Genomic DNA, 26,062 nt, shown 5'->3' with positions numbered 1-26,062 from the left:
AACATTTTCCACACTCTCTAGCATAGGTAAGAGACGTAGATGTCTTCCGAGCCCTCAAAAGGGTAGTAATCACCGCCTTGGGATAGCCTTTCTTCCTCAACTGCCTCCTCTCATACGCCAAGCCGCTAGACAAAAGCGATCTGCCTGATCGAAAGATACTGGACCTTGGCGCAGCAGATTTGGTAGATGACTGAGTCGTAAAGGACTGTCCACCTTTAGGTTGATCAGATCCGCAAACCACGATCGTCTTGGCCACTCCGGAGCCACCAGAATGACCGGTCCTCTGTGATATTCTATGCGCTGAATAATCTTGCCCACCAAGGGCCATGGAGGAAACACTTATAGGAGAATGTCTAGAGGCCACGGTAGGACCAGAGCATCTATGCCTTCCGACCCGTGCTCCCTTCTGCGGCTGAAAAAACGAGCCGCTTTGGCGTTTAAGCGAGTCGCCATCAGGTCCAGCTGAGGGATTCCCCACCAGTGTGTGACGAGCTGCATCGCTTCGTCGGACAGTTCCTATTCCCCGGGGTCTAGCCATTGCCTACTGAGGAAATCCGCCTGAACATTGTCCACCCCGGCTATATGAGACGCCGCGATGCGGGACAGATGACGTTCCGCCCAAGCCATTAACTGGTCCGCTTCGGAGGCTACCGGACGACTCCTGGTACCTCCCTGACGGTTGATGTAGGCCACGGTGGTTGCATGGTCGGAGAGTATCCGAACCGCTCTGTGCTGGACAAGGGGCAGAAATTGGCGCAGCGCTAATCTTACCGCCCTGGTTTCTAGACGATTGATGGACCACTGGGCTTGGACCAGGGACCATTGGCCCTGAGTTGATTGGGACTGACAGACCGCTCCCCAGCCTGTCAGACTGGCACCTGTTGTGACTGATCCATTGGGGAGTTTCCAGGTCCACACCCCGGAGCAAGTGAGATGGAACCAACCACCAATCCAGGCTGGTCCTTGCTGGTTCCAGTAATGGCAATGGCAGATGAAACTCCTTCAACTTGGGGTCCCAACAAGAAAGAAGTGCCCTCTGCAATGGTCGCATATGAGCAAAAGCCCACGGAACCAACTCCAGGGTAGAAGCCATAGAACCAAGAACCTGTAAATAATCCCACACTGTTGGCAAAGGCAGTGCCAACAAGTGAAGGACCTCTGTCATCAACGTCTCCATTCGCACGAGTGACAGGAAACTTTGCCCACCGTGGTATCGAAGCACGCTCCCAGAAATTCCAGTACCTGAGATGGAATCAGGTGACTCTTGGCAAAGTTGACGACCCAGCCCAGAGAATGCAGGCGATTCAAGATAGACTGTATTGCCGCCTTGCAACGATCCTCCAATTTTGCTCTTTTGAGCCAGTCGTCCAGTAGGGATGCACCAATATCCCTTCCCGCCGAAGACTCGCCACCACGACTACCATCACCTTGGTGAAAACTCGTGGAGCCATCGCCAGGCCAAAGGGTTGGGGGCGGAACTGGTAATGCTCCCCTAGCACCATGAACCGCAGAAACCTTTGATGGTGTTCCTGTATACCGATGTGAAGATAAGCTTCCGTTAAATCCAAAGAAGCCAAAAACTCTCCCTTGTGGACTGCCACAACGACTGCCCTCAACGTCTCTATCCTGAACCGCAGGATCCGCAACTTTAGATTGACCTTCTTCAAATCCAATATTGGCTGGAACGACTCCTCCTTCTTGGGAACCACGAAGTACATGGAGTAACGACCGGTCCGACGCTCGGACCTCCCCAAGGACTTGATCAATTGTTCCAAATCTTCCCCAAATAAGAACTTACCCTTAAAAGGGCGTGCCCCAATTGTGACTTTGAAGAGGAGTCGGCTGACCAGGTGCAGAGCCAGAGCAGCCTCCTAACCGAGACTGCTTATACCATAGTCCGGGAGGAGACCCGGAGAAGGTCATATAAGGCAAAACCCAGGTGTCTGGACTGATCCGGGTACGTACAGGGAACAGGATACTGGGCTTGATGGACCTTGCTCTGACCCAGTATGGCATGTTCTTATATTCATTCTGTAGCAGTTGGAATGAGAGTCAGGTAGTTTAAATATTTAAAGTACGTGCCTGTCCCCATGGCCCCTACCCAATGAAAAAGAGCCTGTGGGTCCAGCAGTAGCAATGCAATGGCAGTGACCTAGCCCATGCGCTGTGGCCGGGCAGTTTGAGGTGGTGGGCGGGGTAACATCTGGTGTGGAGCTGCAGGCTTGTGGCTAAAAATTTCAGCCATGGTGTGGAAGGACCCCCTACTCATGTTGTACTACTCCCTACTCCTCCACACATTCGCGTCCCTAGTGGCGCTGCCTTCGGACAAGGACTGTCTGATGACAGCAGTAAGTGAGCCTGTGTGAGCTGTAACTCCAGCACAGGATCACTTAAGACGAAACCCCTCCCCCCCCCCCACAAACACTGATGGAAAGTGAGTGGGCAGGGACGATGCTCCTCCCCCCCCCCCCCCCCCCCCCATAAATATACAACCAGAAAGCAATGCTGTAAAGGGTTTATTTGGAATATAAAGGACAACCTCCATTTCTTATCGCTGCGCGTGAAAGCCAGTGGCCAGAGAACAGGCATCACTAACAGCAGGCACCCGGCAAAGGGACACCAAATCACCCGTAGCGCCGGCCCTTAGCGGTTCAGCACTTCTGCCCTCCGGGCCGGACGCAGTAATGTCAGCTATCGAAACGTCCCAGTAACTGCCTGCCGCCCAACCTCCCCCCCCCCGCGGGATGGCGCAGCGCACTGGCGACCCTGCTGCTCAAAAATCACTATGCAAGGGCGAGGGGGTAACAAGACAGCGTACACGTTTTTTCTTTTTTTTTTTTTAAAGCTAGATTTGGTCGCCGAGCAGGAAGCCGGGGCCTGCCTCCCCTTTCCGTAAGGATGGCAAAGCACAGGAGCGGCACTGATTCAATGGTGTCTGCTCATCGCCTGACATGGTCGTTTTTAAGGTTATATCATGGTTAGGATGAACTGAAGGATTGCTGCATTAGGGACCCGATTTTATTAGGGGGGGGGGGGGAGGGGAGCCCTGGGTTACCATTAGTGGACGCTGCTTTGACAGGGAATGAAGTTCTCCGGGGCGATCCAGTCCCCATTGCCGGCGCTCGGCCAGGAAGGAATTAGGCGAGGCCCGTCTCCTCCCCCTCGCACCCTCTCATTTCCCTCCCCGGCCACAGGCTTTGCAGCAGCAGCAGCCAGCACAGGGCTAACAGCACGGACAGACGGGCCACTCCTCCAACCTCGGCCTTCTTCCTCTGCAAAAACCTCCGTTGACCAATCCAGCTGCCAGAAGCACCTCTGATCCCCTGCAAATAAGCGGACAAGGAACCCGCTGGGCGTTGCTAAGGCTTATGACAAACGAACTGTAGTGCTTCTTCAGGTGGGGGTAACTAAAACCTTCCTCGCAGAAGAGAGGGGGTGGGGGGCGGGGTGGAAACCTGCTACAAGAGGACGCAGTCCGAATCAGACTTGTGCCGCTGCCTCTGCTCACTGGATTGACGTCCTGATGTCTGCGCTCGCCTCTGGGAAGAAGGAAAAATTTACAAAACTTCATGAATGGCTGAACAAGATACTTTGCCCCTCCCCCCCGGAGAACTCAGAACCTCAACTCTGGGCCTACGGGAATGGGGTCCATTTGAACCATGGGGGCGCCTCCCATGGTAAAAAATCCCCCAAGAAGCAGGTGCGTGGTGTCCGTCCGTCCATCTGTCCATCCAACCTCCGGAACATCCCCAGGGTAAGGGCCACTTTAAAGGGACACCCTCCCCCTCTCACTGACTGAGGCAGGGGCCACGGCAGTGAATGCACCTGGAAAGTGGCCCCTCGTGATACATTTGCAAATGAAATTAAAAAAAAAAAACAAAAACCCCAGCCTGAAGCACTTCTCGCTGGCAGCGCGGCCATTAAGTGGATGTTAATGACATTACCCTCACTGAGCACAGGGCAGTGATGTCACGGGCTGTCCAGGAACAGGGGACTGTAGTTACTCAGGAAAGAACCCACAAGATACAAAAAAAAACCCCAAAACTTGTTATAAAAAAATAAAAAATTAAGTTAAAAATGTTGGTGAGCAGAAGAAAACAGGGCCAAGGCTACACCACCCCTTAAAACAATTTAAGAACTGCTTTTAAAAGCGACTTTAGTTTCTAGTTCAGGGCTGCCACCTCACGCCAGATCCAGTCCTGGTTTTGCCCCGCCGCAGGCTGGGGATGAGCAGTTCTGATTCTCCTAGAGACATTAAGGGGGGGGGGGGGGAGAGCAGAACTGCCGCCTCCTAGGAAGCAACGGGACGGAGCCGGGACTGGAGCGAGACGGCAGCTCTCGTCCTGGTCTTGACGAGGGCCCTGCGGCAGGGCAGCGACGGAGGCGCCTGCTTTACCCGGTGGTGGCGCCAGCCGCTTCCTGCGCTGTCGCAGGAACCAAATGGTGGTGGTGGTGGTGGGACCCCCCCCCCCCCCTCTCCGCCCGCTTGCCCTGGGGCCGCTGAAGTTTCTCGGCGAGGGGAAGGGCACCCCTACCTGCGGCGGGGGCTGGGGCTGCTGTTGCTGGGCCTGGTACTCCTCCTGCTGCAGCTGCCTGGCGAGCTCCAGGTCGCTCATGCCCGGGGGCCCCTGTTGCTGTTGCTGTAAGGACAGGGCAATCATGTAATCCTGCAGGCACCAGAGAGAGAGCGAGAGAGAGGTCTCGTGAATGGCAGAGTCCATTACAATGCACGCAAGGAGTGACTTTCTGATTTTAAATCCTGTCCCCCCCATGTGAAAGTAGGCTTTACAATGTTTTGAAAGCTCCTCCAGCTTGACTGCCCCCCCCCCCCCCACTGTTCATCCAAGTCCAGCTGCGGTTTTGCAACCAAAGAAGTGTGGCCGAGACCCGACGATGACACGGTTCCAGGTCGTACAACGCGGCGGCTCCACGGGCCACCGCGGCCTTTAGCTGCTCCACCTGCGATGTAAGACATCGTTTTAGCTGCCTGCAAAGTGCTGCACCCACTGCAGCCCAGCCGGAAGCATAAAGCTGCTGCACACCCCAGCACGGACGCCTAGGGCGCACCCCTCAAAAATCTTCTTAAGACGGCCTTCCAGCTTCCCATCCTGCAGATCCTTCAGCGCCACAGAACCGGCCACCGGCGTGGTTGTCTTCTTAGCAGCCGCAGACACCGAGACCTCCACCTTTGGAAGCCTCCGCAGCTCGAGCGTGTCCTCTGCCAACGGATACAACATCCATTGCTCTGCCAACCTTCAAACCGGTCTCTGGAGCGTCCCACTCTCCGACCACTACCTTCCTAACCGACTTATGGAACGGAAAGGCCTTCGCTGGACCTCTTCATCAATCCATGATCGGATCCACCTCTTCCTGACTGGATTCCTCGCGTGGAGCCTTTATCCCCAGCTCCTTAAGGCCGCAGGGGGATCAGGGGCCCCAACTCTTCCAGTGCAAAAGACAAAACTACCTTTGGATCGCCCCCCCTCCCCCCATCAACAGCAGGGGCTGGTCCCAGCCCCTCTTCTGGAGAAGGAGCTGCCTCAGGTGGGTCCTCGTCTGGTAGATCTCCCTCTTCTAAATCCTCAGGAGCGTTCATCCACAGCATTTGACAGTGTGGGCACACCGAGGGCTCGCCGAACCCTTGTCGCACCGCTAGCCTGCGAAACCCCTGGACCTCTTCCTGGGCTGCGGACCCACCGGCCCCCTCCTGCTGGGAACCACGCCAACCTGTGGCTTTCCTGGCCAAATAAGCCTCGCGCAACAAGACGACGAAATCAGACGAGAAGGTTGCAGAATTATCAGCCTCCCCTCCCCCCCCAAGGAGGTCCTCGTCCGACTGAATTCCCCAGGCTCCCTGGCCCTCCACGGGACTCCGATCAGCCGGGGACAGTGGCGGAGGGAGATCTCCCCCCCCCCCCCAGCAGTTTCTGAAGCAGCTGCGAGTGAAGACAAATGGCAGCACAGTCGCGTGCTCATGGGGACGGGGCCCACTGCTTCACCCCGAGAGCTCGGTTCTCCCCAAGTCGCCCTCTCCCCCCTCCGAGGCGATGGGAACAAAAGCCAGCAGGGGAGAGTGGCACGCGCGTCGCTGCACTTACGGCCAGGCAGCCCGCTTTCAAGCAAGTGCAGTCAGCCGCCAGGGGATCCTAACCAAGGCCGCGAGAGCCCACTGCAGCCCAGCCCCCTGCTTTTTTCTTTTTTTTTTAAAGAAATAGGCAAAAACTACGTCCCTCTCAGGAGGCTCCGCAAGTCCTCCTGGGGGGAGAGAGAAGTGGCCCCACCCAATATCTACCGCTGGTGGTGAAGGACAGAGCATTGGAAAGGTTCCCCCCACCGTCCTCCTCCTCAGAAGCGATGGTCCCACCAGGACTCTCCCATCTGCCGAGACAGACTTGCTGAGGGACGGTGGCTCACTGGGTTATGCACAGTGCCTGCGAAACTTTCTCTGCCTCCCATCTGCTGGCAGGGAGGCAAAACCCAGGAGCCTGGACCGATCCGGGGGGGCGGCCAGGCGATTCTTGCGTCCCCTCTTAAGTTCCTGGGGGGGAAGAAATGGACCACAAAGCTCAGGCTGTGTTTGCCACCGGCTCGTGCCCTCCCTGTTACTTTAGGATGGCGTAAGCAGGGCCAACGGCGCTGGGACTGGCATCTCACCAAAGGGCCTGGGCAGTGGGCAGAGAGAAGGTCTCAAAGGAACGCTTCCCAGAAACGCACTGCACGGCGCAAGGTGACGCATGTCAGCAACGATTTGGCTTTGCGCTGCGAATACCTAGCATGAGGGGGACAGAGCTGACATGGACCCAAAAATGCTCAAAGGCGTGCACAGCCCTAAAGCACCAAAGCCAAAGAACCAGGAGGAGGAGGAGGAGAAAGGGGGGTGTTTGCTTCAGGAAAAATGAATCAGTTCAAACCAGCAACACACAGACGTAGAAGGAGGCAAAGCAAATGAAGAGCTGGCAGAGTCTTATCCGATTTCCTTTAGAGAAAAACTTTTTTCAGTTTTTCTCTGTCTCCCTCTGCTGGACAGGAGGCTCAACGCACTGTCTGGACTGAGCCGGGTACGTACAGGGAATCCATATTATAAAGAGATTTGGCAAGTGGAGCAGGAGGGCAGGAGCAGACAGGTAGAGGGGTAAGCTCTATGGACCAGGAACCGAACGGCAGCAGCATGAAAAGACGTTTCTTGTGTGAGGATTAGATAAGGCGGGTAACAGCCAGGGCTGGCACCGCAGCTTTAGGACGGCAGCGAGGGTGGCCCACTGGTTGCAGTTCCTGGTCCCCCTGGCAGCTGCCGAGAGCAGAGGGGCGAGCCGGAGCTTGTGCATACCTGGTCCACCTGCCTTTGCTGCAGCTGCTGGGAGCTGCTGCAAGCCGCGTCCTTTTCCAGGTGGTGGCTGAGGTGGAACTCGGAGTCACAGAAGCAGCTGTCTCCCTCCACGTTGTGCAGACTCTCCCAGGTCACCTTCTCCTCCTGCAGGAACCCCTGGTCTGTCACCAGTAGGTAGAGGTGGCCCTGCACGGGGGGGGGGGGGGGGGGGGGGCAGAAAAAAGCCAGATGAGTGCCGCGGACGCTAGGAAACTGCAGTGCAAGAGCCACGACTGCCAGTGCTGCTGGAGAATTAAACACTACTCCTCTTAAGCATGCAAAGAGGCCTCGTGGGCAGGTGTGCAAGGCGGAGAAAGAGTCAGCGGCAGGGCTGACAGGGGTCTTCTATGCAGGCACGCACAGCAGCGATCGGGGGGGGGGGGATGACCAGGGACTTCAGGCATTATGTATTCCTACAGAAAGTAGCACAGAACCAGACATGCAAGGAGCCACACCCCTCCCCCTCCCCCACCTTGTGTTTTATCATCGTGCTGAAATGGTTGTTCCTGAAGAAGACGCTGAGCTCTCCCTCTGTGACTGTGGCCATCAGCTCACAGAGCCCGTGGTAGGTCAATTGGGCGGCCGTGGACTCCAGGAACTGCTCTGCAATCAGACCTGCATGGAGAATCAGAGGGAGCGTTTGGGGCAGAGCACCAGTGCAGTCCTGCCACTGTCTCCCACTCGCGCCAGAGCCATGCATTCCAAGATGCCCAAAAGACACCCAAGTCACACGCTTCTCATCCCCTCACGCAACCATGCATGCCCACGTGCGTCCTTCCAGCGGTCTGTGTGCCGCTACCTTCTGTCACAAGATTGGTGTCGCTGGAATGTTTGCAGGTAATGATCTTCTCCACGAGCTGGTTATAACTGAGTTTCCCGACAGCCTGGAGCACCTCTGGACCCTGCAAAACACAACGGAGAAAAGCAGGGGATCATTCATGTAAACTCAGCGTCCAGGGATGGGAAGCTAGAAAGGGCAGGCCTCCATTTTCCAACAGCACACGCCAAGCACAGGCAGTGGCAGGGCAAGTTTCACACTCGTACATGCACAGTCTCACCACAGCCCTGCACCCCTCCCAGAGTGCACCCTGGCTGCCAAAAGAGGCATTATCAGTTCCAAACTGTGACAATGGCTTTTAGGAAAGAGGGCCTTGTTCCTTGGGTACTAGACTAAGACCATAAACTCATTTTATACCAAATAGCTTTCAGATTTGAACTGGCAACACAGACATATATGGTTCTGCATACCTGCACCCATCCCGAGCCCTCTGATCATAAAGGTGACAGGCTCTGTATCCCTGCCCCCATCCCCTGAGCCCTCCAGTCCTAGAGGTGCCAGGCTCTGTATCCCTGCCCCCATCCCCTGAGCCCTCCAGTCCTAGAGGTGACAGGCTCTGTATCCCTGCTCCCATCCCCTGAGCCCTCCAGTCCTAGAGGTGACAGGCTCTGTATCCCTGCTCCCATCCCCTGAGCCCTCCAGTCCTAGAGGTGACAGGCTCTGTATCCCTGCTCCCATCCCCTGATCCCTCCAGTCCTAGAGGTGACAGGCTCTGTATCCCTGCTCCCATCCCCTGATCCCTCCAGTCCTAGAGGTGCCAGGCTCTGTATCCCTGCCCCCATCCCCTGAGCCCTCCAGTCCTAGAGGTGAAGGCTCTGTATCCCTGCTCCCATCCCCTGAGCCCTCCAGTCCTAGAGGTGACAGGCTCTGTATCCCTGCTCCCATCCCCTGATCCCTCCAGTCCTAGAGGTGACAGGCTCTGTATCCCTGCTCCCATCCCCTGAGCCCTCCAGTCCTATTGGTGACAGGCTCTGTATCCCTGCTCCCATCCCCTGAACCCTCCAGTCCTAAAGATGACAGGCTCTGTATCCCTGCTCCCATCCCCTGAGCCCTCCTATCCTAGAGGTGACAGGCTCTGTATCCCTGCTCCCATCCCCTGAGCCCTCCAGTCCTAGAGATGACCGGCTCTGTATCCCTGCTCCCATCCCCTGAGCCCTCCTATCCTAGAGGTGACAGGCTCTGTATCCCTGCTCCCATCCCCTGAGCCCTCCAGTCCTAGAGGTGCCAGGCTCTGTATCCCTGCTCCCATCCCCTGAGCCCTCCAGTCCTAGAGGTGACAGGCTCTGTATCCCTGCTCCTATCCCCTGAGCCCTCCAGTCCTAGAGGTGAAGGCTCTGTATCCCTGCTCCCATCCCCTGAGCCCTCCAGTCCTAGAGGTGACAGGCTCCGCAATCCTTTACTGCTTCACTCTTGTAGATTCTCATTTTCATAAAATACATTTAACAAGGGTCTCTCCTGGGATCTCACTCCAGCATGACTGCTCACTGAATCTCTCTGACGACTGAACCTGTGGTAGTGACCACAGAGGCCAGGGCGCTTTCTCACCTGAGGCTCCGGCAGCCAGCCGTGATACAGGGGGATGTTGAGGAGGTCAAAAACGATGCACTCTGGGGTGTATTCGAAGTCCGAGACCCCCGTGAAACGGACGTTCACATCCAGTCCCGTGGACAGCTTAGGCAGCACAGTCATGGCATCGCTGACGTTCTGGGAGGGGGGGAGAACATAGCGCGACTGAAGTACCATGTGGCTGAGCCCTCACCCTCGGGCAGAACTGAGGAAGAGGGCGCTCACAGAACAGAGCGCACAGTAAATAAAAACACGGAGAACTGATGAGTCCCTGCCCAGCAAGCGGGGCTGTGCTCACTAGTGGGTGGCGACTTGACATAGCCAGATACTTAAATATATTTTTGTATGGGAAACAGTGCTTGGGTTTAGGGCGAATGCACCAGAAAGAGGAAAACTGGTTTGTAGCTGCTCATTTTTGTTCCTGTAGTGCCACAGGTAAGTCAAGACTCCTGGGTTTTGCCTCCTTGCCAGCAGATGGAGACAGAGAGAAAGTTTCACCGACACTGTACATAACCCAGTGTGCTACTTGAGGTCCCTCACTACTGACCTGTACCCAAGCCAAGATGACAGCAATTACCACAAATTTCTAAGCAATCTCCCTTCCCTCCAATGAGCTGGAAGACGGTGAAATTGCCCAAAAAGACAATGGACAACTCGATTCCCAAATTTAACATAAACGATCAGCACTGAAAACCTCCAACAACTCCACACTATATACAAAGCAACAATACGAGTGGCAGATTCTCCCTCCCAGAAAAAGGGCAGGTATCTGGACTGATCTGTGGTACTACAGGAATGAAAATTAGCAGGTCAGAACCAAATTTTCCTTACCTACATCAGTCCAGACTCCTGGGATGTACCTAAGCTCCCCCTAACTCGGGTGGGACCTGGAGAGTTCAACTCGTAGAACACCCTCACTAAAGCTCATGGAAGCTGGAGCCCCGATATCCAAGCGATAATACCTAGCAAAAGTGGGCAACGACTTCCCAGTAGCCACCCAGCAAATTTCATGCTGAGAACCCCTGTTGTGACTCAGCCCAGGAAGTCGTCTGAGAAAACGTCAAGTGGACCCCTAACCCCCACTCCCCTCAACTCAGGGGGGGTGGCCCCACCAGGACCTCACAACCCCGAGAGGATCCGGAGATTTTCTTGTCTTTTAATCTTCTTTATTTCTGTTTTCTTTCTCTCCAGACTGCAGCTTTTACACCATAACCATCTGCTGGAGACAGAGAAATTCTGAGGGACTGCAAGTGGCACCTTCGGTTATGTAACAGTGTCAGTGAAACTTTCTCTGACTCCATCTGCTGGCAGAGAGGCAAAACTCCAGGAATCTGGACTGATCTGGGTACGTACAGGCAACATTATGTTTATTCGCATTCGTTCACGAGATCTCATTGAGACAGAGATATTTCTTCGTGGACGAGCGGGAAGCGTACGGCCACACACAGGCACGATAGATGGGTGACGTGTGGCTGTTTGTTCTGCTGTCCTTGGAAAACCTGTTACAGGTAAGCAACTTTGCTTTATCTCAGATATTTACAGCTGAGGCCACATTGCAAGTCACGGGAATAAGTTCTCTCCACCCCCACCCCCCAATACTCCCTACTCACTATAGACCCGTTTGGGTTGCCAGGGGACCTGCTGGCATCGTTCCACAGCACCAGGCCCCTGCTGATCCAGCACCAGCCTCTCTCAGCTGGAGTAAGCTCAGGAAGCCAGAGGACGTGGCCTTATAACCACACCACATCCCATCCCGTGCCAGCATGGACTTAAGCCACATTACGTGGCAAAGTATAATCCGATCCGTTTTCGTCCTGCCGGCCCTTCTGCTATCCCGCCCTCCCCCAGATTCCCAAGACGGTGAAAGAAAACCCGGGAAGGGGGGGGGGGAGCCCTGAAAGCGTAACGAACCCAGGAGTGGGTATTGGTCAGCAGGGAAGAGAGCGCCGAACGTTTTGAGAAAGAGCCGGGTGGGTTCTCACCTGCTGGAAGTTGAGCTGCAAAGCTTCCGACTGCTCCTGAGGCTTAATGGACAAGAAGCAATCCCCTAAAAGACAGACCCCCCCCCCCGCACCCCACAAAAAAAAAAAAGAAAAAAAAATGTACAAGGTGTTAGTTTTTCAGGAGCTACAGGGGATCCTCTTATCACATTCTCTTGGCGATCGGCGGGAAGGCTGCGCGAGCGGCCGGCCGGGAAGTTAAACTGGGGCGCGCGGGCTTTGGAAAACCCGGTGCGTACGTACGTGTGCTTCCCCCCCCCCCCCCCCCCCCGATCTAAACCCGCTTCCGGGAAAGGCCCGCACGCCCGCGGAAACCCACGTGGGCTGAAGGCAGGCGATATGCAGACGGGCCGATTCACTCCGTGTGTTGTGGTATTTTAGTCGTGGGGCGTAATATTTGCAAGATATAGAAAAAGCAGCTGATTGGCGGATGGTTTCCTGATACAGCATCGTCCGGCTCGCACTCCTCCCGCCCCGCCTTCGTGATGTGCAGACCCAGCAGCCGGATTAGTCCTGGACAAAACCCCCCGAGTCTCCGTGGGCCGCGCCGTTTTATGCCGGACAGGGTCCTCTCTCGTCGTGCCAAGGGCCCACAACTACCCCTGCACTGTCCTTGTGCGCCTGAATCGAATGCAGCGCGGCCCGCAGGGAATCCTGTCCTCCTGTCCTTGTGCTGCGAAAAGCTCCTTCCCCCACTCTTGCTTTGCCGACTGCGCAAAACCGGTGCTCCTTCAGCCCTGGTGTCAGACGGCAAAGCCTCTTCCACTTCCACTCATACCATGAAATTAAAACACGGTTTCTACACGACTCCCTTCCCCAAGCAGTCGCTGGCAGCCGGTACCCCGACTAGATTCCCTGGACTTAACACCAGGCCTTCTGCTATCCCGGGCGGGGAGACAGCTGGCAGCGGCTGCCCCACGTAGGGGAGGATTACTGCTGCGATAGGAAGCCGGAACGGAAGGCTTCAGAGAGGGCTGAGAGTCCGCTACACTCGCGGAGGTGCCCTGCGCACACAGTCACGGGGCGTGGCACGTGCCAGATGTTGGCACAATACCAGCTGTGCCTTCACCACTTACCCAGGAGGGCCATCAGCTCTTCAGAGGTGATCACTTCCTTCTGAGGTGGCAGAGTCACCTGAAAGCACAAGAACAGAACTGGAGGGAGTTATTTCAAAATACGCTCTGCTCCCGGGGCCACAGGAGGCCACTGCGGTGGGCAGGCTCGGACACTGGGAGGAGGCTCCGGTTTTTACAAAAAGAGGGTGACCCGGTTCTCAGTGCATGCGTGGATGTGCGGTTTCGATACAACCAGAGCTCGGTTTGCTTGTTTGCGGTCCCACTGAATTATCAGGGGCTGCCGTTCTGTGCTTCGGGGATAAACCTACAACAAGCAGTCTGGCCCACAGCCACTGGCGGCCGTGCCCACGGACACCCGAGTCCGCAAGGTGTGGCACACAGACACCAATGCCCCCCCCCACCATGGAAATCCACACGTGGGCAATGCATACTGTGCAGATGGAGCCCGAGCCCACCCCACCCCCGGCTTTGCCCCTACCTTCCAGCGCAGGAAGAGAATGTTCATGATGGCCAGCAGGGGGCAGGGCCCGTTTTCGTTTTGAGTGATGATGGGCGTGCGCTCCCCTCGCCAGCTGATCCACTTCACAAAGTAGAAGTCCGTCTCTGGCTGAGCCCCGGCGGGCCTGGCGCCAGCCGCTTCTGGAGCGTCCTCGGACGTGCTGGCGCTGGGGGGAGGGGCGCTCTGGGAAGAGGGGGCGGCTCCCCCTGTGACGCTCTCCCCGCTGGCCTCCGGTGGCACCGGCTCCTTCTGCTCGCCGTCGCCGCTGGGTCTCAGCCCGGAGTCCGAGGGACCGACCCCACCTCCCGTGCCCGGCTCTGTGGCATCGCTGGCTGCGTCGGATTCCTCGCGCCAGGCGCCCGCTGGAGCTTGGGCGCCCGGCCCTTCGGGCACCCTCTCTTCGTTCCTCGCCAGGGTCTTCCCTTCCGCCTCTGGCTGGGCTGACTCCCCGTCGCCCACAGCGTGCCTGGGACCGGCTGAGACTTCACGTGCTTCGGGCTTGGTGGGTTCCATGCTCACGCTATCCCCGTGCGCCTTTTCAAAGCCACCCGCGGGAAGCTCCATGGGTCACAGGGCACAGGACAGAACCTCTAACAAAGCTGAAAAAGCCTTTACATCAACACCCCCGGCCCCCAGCTCTCTCTGATGGACAAGGAGAGGCGGCCCGGCTCTCTATAGCTGCGTTAGGTGTATCTGCTGTGACACAGTCTGCGGTCTCTCCTTAAGCTTCATCTACTGACTGTGCGATGCCTGCATTAACTCACCCTAGCGGTGTTCAGTCACTTTAACTCTAAATCAGACCAAACTTAAGAGTACTTTTCGCGTGGCATCCGTGCTTGCACAAGCCGTGGGATTTCTTGTGTCTTTTCCTGCTTTCTCCGTGACAGTATTTTTTTTAAATCGATAAGCCAATCTTTTGGCTAAACTCACTTTTTTTTTCCTACTCCCTGTCCCTGCACGCTTCCTGAAACTGTGCTTGCTGTTGTTACCAGGCAGAGTCAGGACGCCAGCCCGATGGATTTTTGGACCGATGACTCGTGGGTTCGGGTGGGAGGACACTTTACCGATCACTTTCCTTGGTACGCAGGAACCTAACTCATCCAGGTTGGCCTTCAGATGCCAATTACTGAGCTCCACCGGCACATATGGGCCTTCTCCACTGAGGTGTCTTCAAATACACAATTTTTATTCTCTAGGACCCCAGCCAAAACTGGAAAATTCCTGTCGAACGGCAGCAAATCTTATCTGCTTCTCTGTCCACAGATGACCCATAAAAGGAGCAGCTCCCTCCAGTTTCTTCTTCCGGATCAGACTGGCGCGCTGTCCTCCATTCTCTGCCCCTCACACTGGACTCTCTCTCCCCACCTCCTCCTGTGGGATCTTTTAAAAAACTCTTCTGTGATGGCACCAGTGGTGGCACTGCCCTGTTGCCGCCTCTTCCAGAGCTGGTCTCAGCTGCCCCTGTCTGGCTTCTGCCTTGACAGGACCCAGCCGAGGCTGGCGGGTGCCGTGAGTCAGACTGTAAAAGGATCCTTCTTCTTAACAAAATCTCACCAGGCAACGTCTGTAGTTACTGTAATGCAACACACACAGGGATGAACAGAAAACAGAAGTTATGATACATCTGTGTACATAAACAGACACAAACAGGCAGAGCTCTCTCAGACTTTGCTAGAAAATATTTTGGGACCTCTTGTCTGAATCAAAAAGGGAAAATATATAGATATATATATATATATATATTTATTTTTTTTTTAATCTTCTTGCCTTTTTATTTTTAAACTGCTCTGTGAAATAAGCTGGTGAAGAGCAGGCGTTTGAGAGACCATTACATCCTACTGGGTTCAAGAACTAGGAAATCACAGCCTGAGCTTCAGTAGCCATTTTCACCATGCACGATACCCCCAGGTGACACCGCCCAAGTATTACAAGGTGCTTTTAGGTGATTTAAAAGCTTTGCCATTACTGCACTGTCCTGAAACAGTAAAAAAAAAAGAAAAAAATGCAGTATGCTTTTTTTCTTTCGCAATAAGGCCATTTTTTAATGCTTAATTGAGTTTCTGTCAGGACTGTAACATAGCTGTAATGCTAAGTCACCTGGTGGTGCCACGGCAGCAATGATCAAACGGATGTGCACACTGCACCTTGCATGCTCACATGACCACAAGCATCCTTGGAGTTTTCCTGCTCGGCCTGTACACCTTTTGATGTAAAAGAAAATATTACAGTACAGGCAGGACTCGGGGCACTTTTAGACATGTATGGGAAGAAAAAACGTAGCCTGCTTCCAGCAACTGGAAGGACAACAGGACAGCAACAGATCTAGGTCCTCTGCCCTTGACAGCAATAAATCTTTAACAAGTGGGAGGTGGAAGGGAGGCCGAAAGAGAAGGCAAGTCGCTCATTACTGGGGGCCACTTCTGCTGACCGCAGGGCAGGGCCCTATGAAATGGAGACAGAGGAGGCCAAAAGGCTCATCCAGCCTGCCCGATTTACTTCCTAGTGTAGTGGCACTGACCCCGGTGGATCTATAATGGTTTTCTCCTCATTTATTCTGCCACTTTGTTCTGGAGGGATAGGTTAAGTGGAGTATATATCCCTGGATGCAAAGGTAGAGAACTTAAAATTAAGACAGGTCAAAGCAATCCGATTTCTGGTAAGCCCTACCTACCTCACAAGCACTCTCCCCCAATTCTCTCATAGTTGCAGCAGGGATTCCAGAAAAATACTTCAATCTGACCTTTTTTTTTTTTGGTTGTTTTTTTTTAAACATGTAAATGGTTTCTTTTGTGCTAGGTGCTAGGAAGCATGCAGCCTGCCCGGCCCTCCTCACTCTCTTTCGTGTAAGTGGTTCAATCTCCACTGATCCAGTTTCTACCGGCACCCAGGAAAGGAGCAACCGAGAGGCAGTGCAGCCTGGGACTTGTCTGTCCGGGGCATCAACAAAACCCTGGAAGTGCTCTTGGTTAACGTTTAAATGCCATCGATAAGAGAGCTGGAAGCTGGGCTGTGCAGTAATTAAAGTGATGCCACCAGACCTCCTTTCCCACTTCCATCCTTTCCCGTGCCCGGTATCACTAACAAGTTGCGCGCACACACACACAAACACACAAAAAGCACGATGCAATCCTCCTCGCAAGCCCTAGAAACCGATCCGGGCCATTCTAACTTAAGGCAACAGCAGATCCCAATAAATAAATAATAATCAGCGAGCTATTAATCTCTAGCTCAGCCTGGGGCCCGACACCCCCCACCCAGGGTTTAAAGGCTGCAGGCCCCCCCCTGTAACTTTCTCCAGCACATCTGTCTTCAGAACAACATCTGTCTGAGCTGTCTCCTGCCCCTGCCTTGTGCTCCTCGGAGAAGTTGTGCGATGTCCCGTGCAGGGGAAAGGGGGCTGGAAGATGCCAGACGCACCCCAGCCCTGCCCGGGACACGAGGCGATAGCAACCATAGAACGACCTACTTTTAATTTTGCACTTCTTCGTTTTGATTCGTTTTGCTTTTTTCAAACACTGACCTCACCTCTTGTTATTACTGAAGCCGAACTCACCCGGAGCCGCTCCCTGCTCTCTCTCTATGGCAGATCCCCAGCTCTTCGAGACCTCTGCCGGGGAGGAGGCTGCATGACAGGGTTGGGGGGAGGGAGGGGAAGGGAAGGGGGGAAGCCTCTTACCCCGCCCTCCCCTCCTCTGCACGTGACCCGGTTCTAAACGACACCGACCGACAGTTTAAATCAAACCGACCCGATCCAAGCAGAGGAGTGGTTCCACAGCAGCAAGGACACCCCCACCCCAGTTCCGGGCTTAACCCTTTTTATCTCCACTCCACTACAAACACTGTGCCGGCCCCCCAGGCCTTTGGAGCCTGCAACACCCACCAAGCTTTGCTTTTCTTTCTCTGCTGTTGCCACTTTAAGACGGCCTGTGGTGACATCATCAAGCGGCGAAAGAAGCCCGGAAACTACAACTCCCGTCGGCGCCTCGCAGCCACGCTCCTTCCTTCTCCCTTGTTTGTCTGGCTCGGGGCGGCGCGTGCGGCCAGTACCCGGGGAAGATTCTGTGTTCAGTGGGTATAGACCGCTTTGTGCAGGGCTGGATTTAAAATTAGGGCGCCTATAGGCTAAAGGCTCCGGATAGGAGAATCTCAGTTTTTGGGTAACTTCAGAATTTGGCGACAAAGAACCTGCCTATGTCTAAATCCAGGCCTGTACAATGCTGCGCGCAGGTAAAGAGCAAAACCCGGGCGCCGGGTGGACTCTGTGCCCTGATCGGGGAGATACCGTCCCAGACGTGCTGTTGACAGTGGGCTAGTGGTAATGCAACCTGATATTCAGCTGAGCCTGTCACACATATATTAGGGGCTGAGCAGGGAGGGAGGCGATTGCAAACTGGCCGGATTTTTTGAATATTAGTGAAGGGTTGAAGTTTCTGAAAAGTTCCCAGTGCCACACTGCCTGCATGTGACTTTAAAGTTTTTGAAAATTAAGGGGAGTTTAACCAGATGGAGAGCGGGCATTCTTGGGGGTCGGAGATGGGCAAGGGCTTGCACTTAGGTGCAGGCTTTTGGATTTTCAAACATTTTACATGTAACTTTTCTCAAAATATGTACAAACGATTTAGCAGCTGTAGCATGGACGCAATCCTCTTCAAAGCAAACATAAGAACATGCCATACTGGGTCAGGCCAAGGGTCCATCAAGCCCAGCATCCTGTTTCCAACAGTAGCCAATCCAGGCTATAAGTACCTGGCAAGAACCCCAAAACTAAGTCTATCCCATGCTACTGATGCTAGTAATAGCAGTGGCTATTTTCTAAGTCAACTTATCCACACCATTTTTAAACCCAGCTACACTAACTGCACTAACCACATCCCCTGGCAACAAATTCCAGCGTTTAATTGTGCATTGTGTGAAAAAGAACTTTCTCCGATTAGTTTGAAATGTTACATGCTAACATCATGGTGTGTCCCCTAGTCCTATTTTCCAAAAGAGTAAATGACCGATTAACATTTGCCTGTTCTAGACATCTCATGATTTTAAAGACCTCTATCATATTCCCCCCCCCCCCCCCCAGCCATCTCTTCTCCAAGTTAAACAGTCCTAACCTCTTCAGCCTTTCCTCATAGGGGAGCTGTTCCATCCCCTTTATCATTTTGGATGCCCATCTCGGTACCTTCTCCATCGCAACTATATCTTTTTTGAGATGCGGCGACCAGAATTGTACAAAGTATTCAAGGTGCGGTCTCACCATGGAGCGATACAGAGGCATTATGATATTTTCTGTTTTATTTACCATTCTCTTCCTAATCCTAACACTCTGTTTTCTTTTTTGACTGCTGCAGCACACTGAGCTGATGATTTCAAAGTATTATCCACTATGATGTCTAGATCTCTTTCTTGGGTGGTAGCTCCTAATATGGAGCCCAACATTGTGTAACTACAGCAAGGGTTATTTTTCCCTATATGCATCACCTTGCACTTGTCCACATTAAATTTCATCTGCCATTTGGATGCCCAATCTTACAGTCTCACAAGGTCTTCCTGCAATTTATCACAATCCGCTTGTGATTTAACTACTCTGAATAATTTTGTATCATTTGCAAATTTGATTACCTTACTCGTCGTATTCCTTTCCAGATCATTTATAAATATATTGAAAAGCACTGGTCCCAGTACAGATCCCTGAGGGATTCCACTGACCGGCCCCCTCCACTGAGAAAATTGTCCATTTAATCCTACTCTCTGTTTCCTGTCTTTTAATCAGTTTGTAATCCACGAAAGGACATTGCCACTTCATCAAGCATTTGCTGTGTTCCTTATGTGGGTTGTTACAGAATTACCCCAATTATCTGTAGCATCATGATTTCTACTATGGTATAAGTGTGCGTGTAAACCTTTTTTTGTTTTTCTATAAGGGACAAGCGGCTTCGGTTAGGTCGTGTAAGTGCTGTTGCTGTCCAGAAGCTGCCAGGTCAGCGAGAGTTTCACTGTGCTTGGGCCCCTGAGTGCTCCTCCCAGTCCCGGTGCTATGGGGTGCACCAGGCACTTCGTGCAGAGCGTAAGATAGAATTGAAGAGCTGCTGTGCCTGCAGGTCTTGCTCACCCATGCAGAGCTGCCGTGTTTGCTTGTGTTCACACATCATTAATATACATTGGCTTTTAAGGAGAAGCTTCTATAAATACCAAGCTCTTTAAGCATCTTTTTTTTCCCCCCTGCTAATTGCTAATTGCTAATGCCCTTGTCCTGTTTTCCCCCCTCTTTTCTCTAGAGCCATATGGTTTTGTGTTGTTCATAAGCTCCTAAAATGCAGCCTGCTCCACTTGCCCTTATCTCTGCTTTTCTCCGGCTGACAGGCCAGGGTGCTATTTAAACCATCAGCGAACGCCATGCTCATCTCTGCGGTCACTTAGCAAGCAGACAGGCGAGGGGCTAAATTGCCTCTCAGGGAGCTGGGCCCAGCTGCTTCCAGTGTGTGCCCGCCATCCCTGGGATTTTGCCTTTTTTCTCTGGATGGAGAAACTTGCAGACTGCTGGGAGTCAGCCCCTATGCTTTAGGAAGACAGAAATTCACCAATTTCAGATTGAGAAATGTCAGAAGAGGAAAATTATAACAAAAGACTTTTTTTTTTTTTTTAACTCAAAGGCAACTGCAAAGTCTTCTTGTAAAAACCTGCTTGCGAATGTTTAGTTTTGGTTACAGGCTCACAGTTTCTGAGCCTCTTAACTGTGTGAAATAATGTGCTAACGTTATTTCCAAAGGCCCTGAATAAATTTACACAGAAAAACATTTCTTGGCTTTAATCACTCCGCTTTTATAGTTTTCCTTTCAGAATCAAGTAACTCCTATTGCACCTTCCGTGAAAAGCCTGGGAATTTGAACATGATGGGGATGGAGTAGACGAAAATCCATTTACAGAAGAGAATGTATGGGAAGAGCTAGGAAAACTGAAAGTGGACAAGGCCATGGGGCCTGATGAGGTTCATCCCAGGATACTGAGGGAGCTCAGAGATGTGCTGGCGGGCCGCTGCATGACCTGTACAACAGACCCCTGGAAATGTGAGTGGTGCCGAGTGATTGGAGAAGAGCGGTGGTGGCCCCGCTCCACAGAGAGGAGGCTGGAAACTGCAGGCCGGTGAGCCTCACCTCTGTGGTGGGAAAATTAATGGAGACTCTGCTGAAGGAAAGGATAGTGAACTGTCAACACTGGATTGCTGGACCCGAGGCAGCACCAATTCACTAGGGGAAGGTCCTATCAGACAAATCTGATTGATTTTTTTTTAGATTGGGTGACTAGAGAATTGGATCGTGGAAGAGCGCTCGATATGATTTACTTGGATTTTAGTAAAGCTTTTGATACGGTTCCACATAGGAGACTCATGAACAAAATGAGAAGCTTGGGAGTGGGTGCCAAGGTAGTAGCATGGATTGCAAACTGGTTGACTGACCGGAGTCAGCATGTAGTGGTTAATGGATCCTACTCTGAAGAAAAAATGGTGTTACTTGGAGTGCCACAGGGATCGGTTTTGGACTGCATGCTAACAGAAACGGTTGCAATGGTTTACAGTAAAAGGGGTCACGTACATAATTAAAAATGTGTATACAAAGCAACATATAGAACTAGACAAGTGTCATTTTAGCTGCTTAAGTCTCTGCTGTTCATGTCAATACGTGGCTCGTAGCACAAAAATAGTGGCCTGTCAAAGAATTAATGTTAGAACATAAGGCTTGCCATACTGGATCAGACCAAGGATCCATCAAGCCTTGTGTCCTATTTCCAGCAGTGGCCAATCCAAGTCACAAGTACCTGGCAGGATCCCAAGAGGTAAATAGATTCCAAGCTGGTTTATGGACTTTTCCTCCAGGAACTTATCCAAACCTTTTTTAAACCCAACTACACTAACTGCCTTTGCCACCTACTCTGTCAATGAATTCCAGAGCTTAATTATGCGTTGAGTAAAAAAATATTTTCTCTTTTTAGTTTTAAATGTATTACCTAGTAACTTCATTGTGTGTCTCCTGGTCTTTGTACTTTTTGGAAGAGTAAACAACTGATTAATGTTTACTCATTCCATTCCACTCATTATTTTATATACCTCTCATATCTCCCTTAAGCTGTCTCTTCTCCAAGCTGAAGAGTCCTAACCTCTTTAGCCTTTCTTCATAGGGGAATTCTTCCATCCCCTTTATCATCTTGGTCGCCCTTCTCTGTACCTTTTCTAATTCTGCTATATCTTTTTTGAGATGGGGTGACCACATCTGAACACAGTACTCAAGATGAGGTCGCACCATGGAGGGATAAAGAGGCGTTATGATATTCTCTGTTTTATTCTCCATTCCTTTAATCATTATTAGTTAATTTCCTGTTATACCCTTGCTGAATTCTCGCTGGAATAGCCTTGTCTTAAGATCCTTTTTAAAGGCTTTTGTGTCAGAGAGGAATCTTAAGCATTCAGGCATGCGTTCCAAAGAATCCGACCGGCAACTGAAAACACCCGATCCCTCGCCTCACCTGAATGTGCGTGACGGATCGAGGAAACTTCTAGCGGACCTTTGTCCTGAGAATGCAAATTGTGTGATGGAATGTAGCTCATCGATTTTATGAATTATCAGGATTTTGTAATCTAGCATGAATCGGAAGCCAGTGTAATGCCTCCAATGAGGGCGTGATGTGATCACATTTTTTTTTTTTGTCCAGATAATAGGCGAGCAGCTGAATTTGGTAGAAGTTGTAATGGGCGGATTGCTGTCTTTGGAAGTCCTAATGAGGGAGAGCTGCAGTAGTCAAGCCCTGGAAGTAGCAGGACCTGCAGAAACTGATCTGAAATCTTTAGGTTCCAAGAGAATTTTAAGACGTTTTAAGTAAACGGAACTTAAAATTAACCTGATCGAATCAAGTTTTGTATGTGTGGGCTCATAGATAATCTAGTGTCAATTAAGACACCTAGGTCTCTGGGCACGGAAGAAATTGTAATGGAGTGGCCATTAAAACCAATTCTTGAGTTAACAGGGATATCTTTTGGTTCTAGATAGTGTGATGATTTCAGGTTTTGCAACATTAAGAAACAATTGCTTGTGGGACATCCATCTATTTATGGCATTCGAATACATTTTCCAAAAAATTCAACAGTATTTGCAAAGGAATCCTTTAATCCGGACGAGAAACTAAAGCATCTGCATAGATGTGAAAGTTCAGGCCCAAACCAGTCATCAGTATGCACAGAGGAATTAAATGCATATTTAAAAAGAGAAAAAAAACCAACCCAAACATCGCAGAAAGGGCAGATCCCCCCCGAGGCACCCCTGCTTGAATCTTCCACCGTTTGGAAGTCCTATCGCCCCAATTTTCCGAGTGTGCTCAAATAGGAAACAAACCAGCTAAGAGTCTGCCCACCAGTTCCAATCTCCTTAAGCTTAAAGACCAAAATTTGATGGTCAGCGGTGTCGAAGGCGGCCGAGATGTCCAAAAGGAACAGTTGTATGGGTGTCTAAGTACAGTCCTTTCATGACTTCATAGTACAGGAGTTTTCCATAGGGTATACACCATTGCTCTGTGTTAATATTTGCTCTTAGTGCTTATTTTTATAGTTTTATGAATGTAAACTGCCTAAGAACATAAGAAAATGCCATACTGGGTCAGACCAAGGGTCCATCAAGCCCAGCATCCTGTTTCCAACAGTGGCCAATCCAGGCCATAAGAACCTGGCAAGTACCCAAAAACTAAGTCTATTCCATGTTACCATTGCTAATGGCAGTGGCTATTCTCTAAGTGAACTTAATAGCAGGTAATGGACTTCTCCTCCAAGAACTTATCCAATCCTTTTTTAAACACAGCTATACTAACTGCACTAACCACATCCTCTGGCAACAAATTCCAGAGCTTTATTGTGCGTTGAGTAAAAAAGAACTTTCTCTGATTAGTTTTAAATGTGCCCCATGCTAACTTCATGGAGTGCCCCCTAGTATTTCTACTATCCGAAAGAGTAAATAACCGATTCACATCTACCCGTTCTAGACCTCTCATGATTTTAAACACCTCTATCATATCCCCCCTCAGTCGTCTCTTCTCCAAGCTGAAAAGTCCTAACCTCTTTAGTCTTTCCTCATAGGGGAGTTGTTCCATTCCCCTTATCATTTTGGTAGCCCTTCTCTGTACCTTCTCCATCGCAATTGTATCTTTTTTGAGATGCGGCGACCAGAATTGTACACAGTATTCAAGGTGCGGTCTCACCATGGAGCGATACAGAGGCATTATGACATTTTCCGTTTTATTCACCATTTACTTTCTAATAATTCCCAAAATTCTGTTTGCTTTTTTGACTGCCGCAGCACACTGAACCGACGATTTCAATGTGTTATCCCCTATGACACCTAGATCTCTTTCTTGGGTTGTAGCACCTAATATGGAACCCAACATTGTGTAATTATAGCATGGGTTATTTTTCCCTATATGCATCACCTTGCACTTATCCTCATTAAATTTCATCTGCCATTTGGATGCCCAATTTTCCAGTCTCACAAGGTCTTCCTGCAATTTATCACAATCTGCTTGTGATTTAACTACTCTGAACAATTTCGTGTCATCTGCAAATTTGATTATTTCACTCGTCGTATTTCTTTCCAGATCATTTATAAATATATTGAAAAGTAAGGGTCCCAATACAGATCCCTGAGGCACTCCACTGTCCACCCCCTTCCACTAAGAAAATTGCCCATTTAATCCTACTCTGTTTCCTGTCTTTTAGCCAGTTTGCAATCCATGAAAGGACATCGCCACCTATCCCATGACTTTTTACTTTTCCTAGAAGCCTTTCATGAGGAACTTTGTCAAACGCCTTCTGAAAATCCAAGTATACTACGGTACATCTACCGGTTCACCTGTATCCACATGTTTATTAACTCCTTAAAAAAAGTGAAGCAGATGTGTGAGGCAAGACTTGCCCTGGGTAAAGCCATGCTGACTTTGTTCCATTAAACCATGTCTTTCTATATGTTCTGTGATTTTAATGTTTAGAACACTTTCCACTATTTTTCCTGGCACTGAAGTCAGGCTAACCGGTCTGTAGTTTCCCGGATCGCCCCTGGAGCCTTTTTTAGCCTAGAGCCGTGAATAGGCGGTACACACGTCGTAGAAATAAAAAGGCAAATCACTTTCAGAATGTGATTTACTCCAGCACGTCATAATTCTGATTCCAAGGATTTCAAATCACTAAATGAGCCAGGGAGGCTGAGTAAGTTCTACTAATAGTAATCATCTTAAGGGGAGCAATTTTATCAATAGTTTCTAATGAGTCTTGCTGGAGAGTAACAGCGGATGAAATATTTAAAGACCTAACAGAGGTAAGTTTTGGTAACTATTGTTGGTGATGTTTGTCTGGTTCAGTGTGATTACGTTTAACCCACTTGTTTCTTTCGCAGAAAAGTCCAGAACAAGTTAAGGAACATCAGTGGTGAACCTTAACAGAAAATGATCCATCCATGGGAATTCATCACAAGGGATGCCTTGAATGCTGCCATTTCAATATTGATTTCTCAAAAACACTTATCTATTCATCTTAAATATATCACCTAGTAACTTCATTGCATGCCCCTTAGTCTTTGTACTCTTTGAAAGAGTAAATAACCAATTTACTTTTACTGGTTCCACTCATTGTTTTATAGACCTCTTGTCATATCTTCCCTCAATCGCCATTTCATCCCCTTTATCATTTTGGTCACCCTTTCTGCTATATCTTTTTTGAGATGTGACCAGAACTGCACCACAGTACTCAAGATGAGGTCGCACCATGGAGCAAAACAGAGACATTATGATATTCTCTGTTTTATTCTCCAATCCTTTCCTAATAATTCCTAGCATTTTGTTTGCTTTCTTGGCTGCTGCTACTGCTGCACATTGAGCAGATTTCAACATATGTTCAGCGTTGACACTTAGATCCTTTTCCTGAGTGGTGATTCCTAATGTGGAACCTTGCATTTTGTAGCTATAATTTGGGTTTCTCTTTTGTAAGTGCATCACTTTGCACTTGTCCACATTAAATTTAATTTACCATTTGCATGCCCAGTCTCCCAGTTTTGCAATGTCCTCTTGGAGTTGCTCACATTCCTCTTGTGATTTAACAACTTTGAATAATTTTGTGTCATTGGCAAATTTTCCCATTTCCAGGTCATTTATAAATATATTAAAAAGCATCTGTCCAAGAACAGATCCCTGGGGCACTCCACCTTTTTCCTTTGGGAAAACTTACCATTTAGCCCCACTCTCAGGCTGATAACAGTACGGTGCGCTCAACTGAGCGCACCATTTAGCATGCAATTGGCTGCATGTTTTCGACCTGTGTCTATTACCCCTTATGCTGCTGAAAGTAAAATGTGCAGCCAAGCACCCTCTCCCACGATTCTTACAGTATTGCCCTGAATGTTTTCTAGCTTATAACCAGTTGGCAATTCACAGTGGGCCACTGTCCTCTATTCCATTACTTTTTAATTTCCTAATAAGTCTCTCATGAGGGACTTTGTCAAATGATTTCTGGATATCCAGATACACTACGCATCTGATTTTCAAAAGTACAGGGCAAAACCTTTTTTTTTTTTTACACATGTAAAGGACTTTACTTACATAAGTGGGCTTTTCAAAATTGCTACAATATATGCCATTGAATTATTAATAGGAGTGAGTGCACTTTGGGCAGGTAAATGGCTTTTGAAAATTGCTACAATT

The 26,062-nt window shown here is 50.7% G+C and overlaps 1 protein-coding gene and 1 long non-coding RNA gene across 6 annotated transcripts; one reads left to right on the top strand and one right to left on the bottom strand.

The window, feature by feature from the left end:
* Nucleotides 1-2,500: 2,500 nt before the first annotated feature.
* MINDY1 (MINDY lysine 48 deubiquitinase 1) lies at nt 2,501-17,244 on the bottom strand. 5 transcript variants are annotated; one of them, XM_029580574.1, is made up of 10 exons: nt 17,226-17,244; nt 13,325-14,918; nt 12,847-12,904; nt 11,753-11,817; nt 9,750-9,908; nt 8,166-8,268; nt 7,839-7,981; nt 7,328-7,513; nt 4,536-4,667; nt 2,501-3,539 (listed from the first exon to the last, which is right to left on the bottom strand). In XM_029580574.1, exons 2-10 carry the CDS (start codon nt 13,907-13,909, stop codon nt 3,459-3,461), a joined length of 1,512 nt encoding a protein of 503 aa, XP_029436434.1. In that variant the 5' UTR covers nt 13,910-14,918; nt 17,226-17,244; the 3' UTR covers nt 2,501-3,458. The 5 variants fall into 5 exon arrangements, with proteins under 5 accessions (XP_029436434.1, XP_029436430.1, XP_029436433.1 ...); XM_029580570.1 differs by lacking the exon at nt 17,226-17,244 and adding an exon at nt 16,812-17,098; XM_029580573.1 differs by lacking the exon at nt 17,226-17,244 and adding an exon at nt 16,866-17,098.
* Nucleotides 17,134-24,961, top strand: LOC115078013. Its single transcript, XR_003853020.1, has 3 exons — nt 17,134-17,413; nt 20,165-20,403; nt 24,763-24,961. It is a non-coding gene; the product is annotated as an uncharacterized LOC115078013 (long non-coding RNA).
* The last annotated feature ends 1,101 nt before the right edge of the window (nt 24,962-26,062 follow it).

The sequence above is a fragment of the Rhinatrema bivittatum genome, chromosome 16, assembly GCF_901001135.1.
Source record: "Rhinatrema bivittatum chromosome 16, aRhiBiv1.1, whole genome shotgun sequence".
NCBI classification, from domain to species: domain Eukaryota; kingdom Metazoa; phylum Chordata; class Amphibia; order Gymnophiona; family Rhinatrematidae; genus Rhinatrema; species Rhinatrema bivittatum.
The sequence above is the reverse complement of the archived record's forward strand: the minus strand, read 5'-3'. Positions and strand labels throughout refer to the sequence as shown.

Coding starts and splice junctions, on each gene's coding strand:
- MINDY1 (XM_029580574.1), bottom strand. CDS start 13,909: ATGGAGCTTCCCGCGGGTGGCTTTGAAAAGGCGCACGGGGATAGCGTG. Junction 12,905..13,324: donor TTCTCTTCCTGCGCTGGAAG/GTAGGGGCAAAG, acceptor TTGTGCTTTCAG/GTGACTCTGCCACCTCAGAA. Junction 11,818..12,846: donor AGAGCTGATGGCCCTCCTGG/GTAAGTGGTGAA, acceptor TCTGTCTTTTAG/GGGATTGCTTCTTGTCCATT.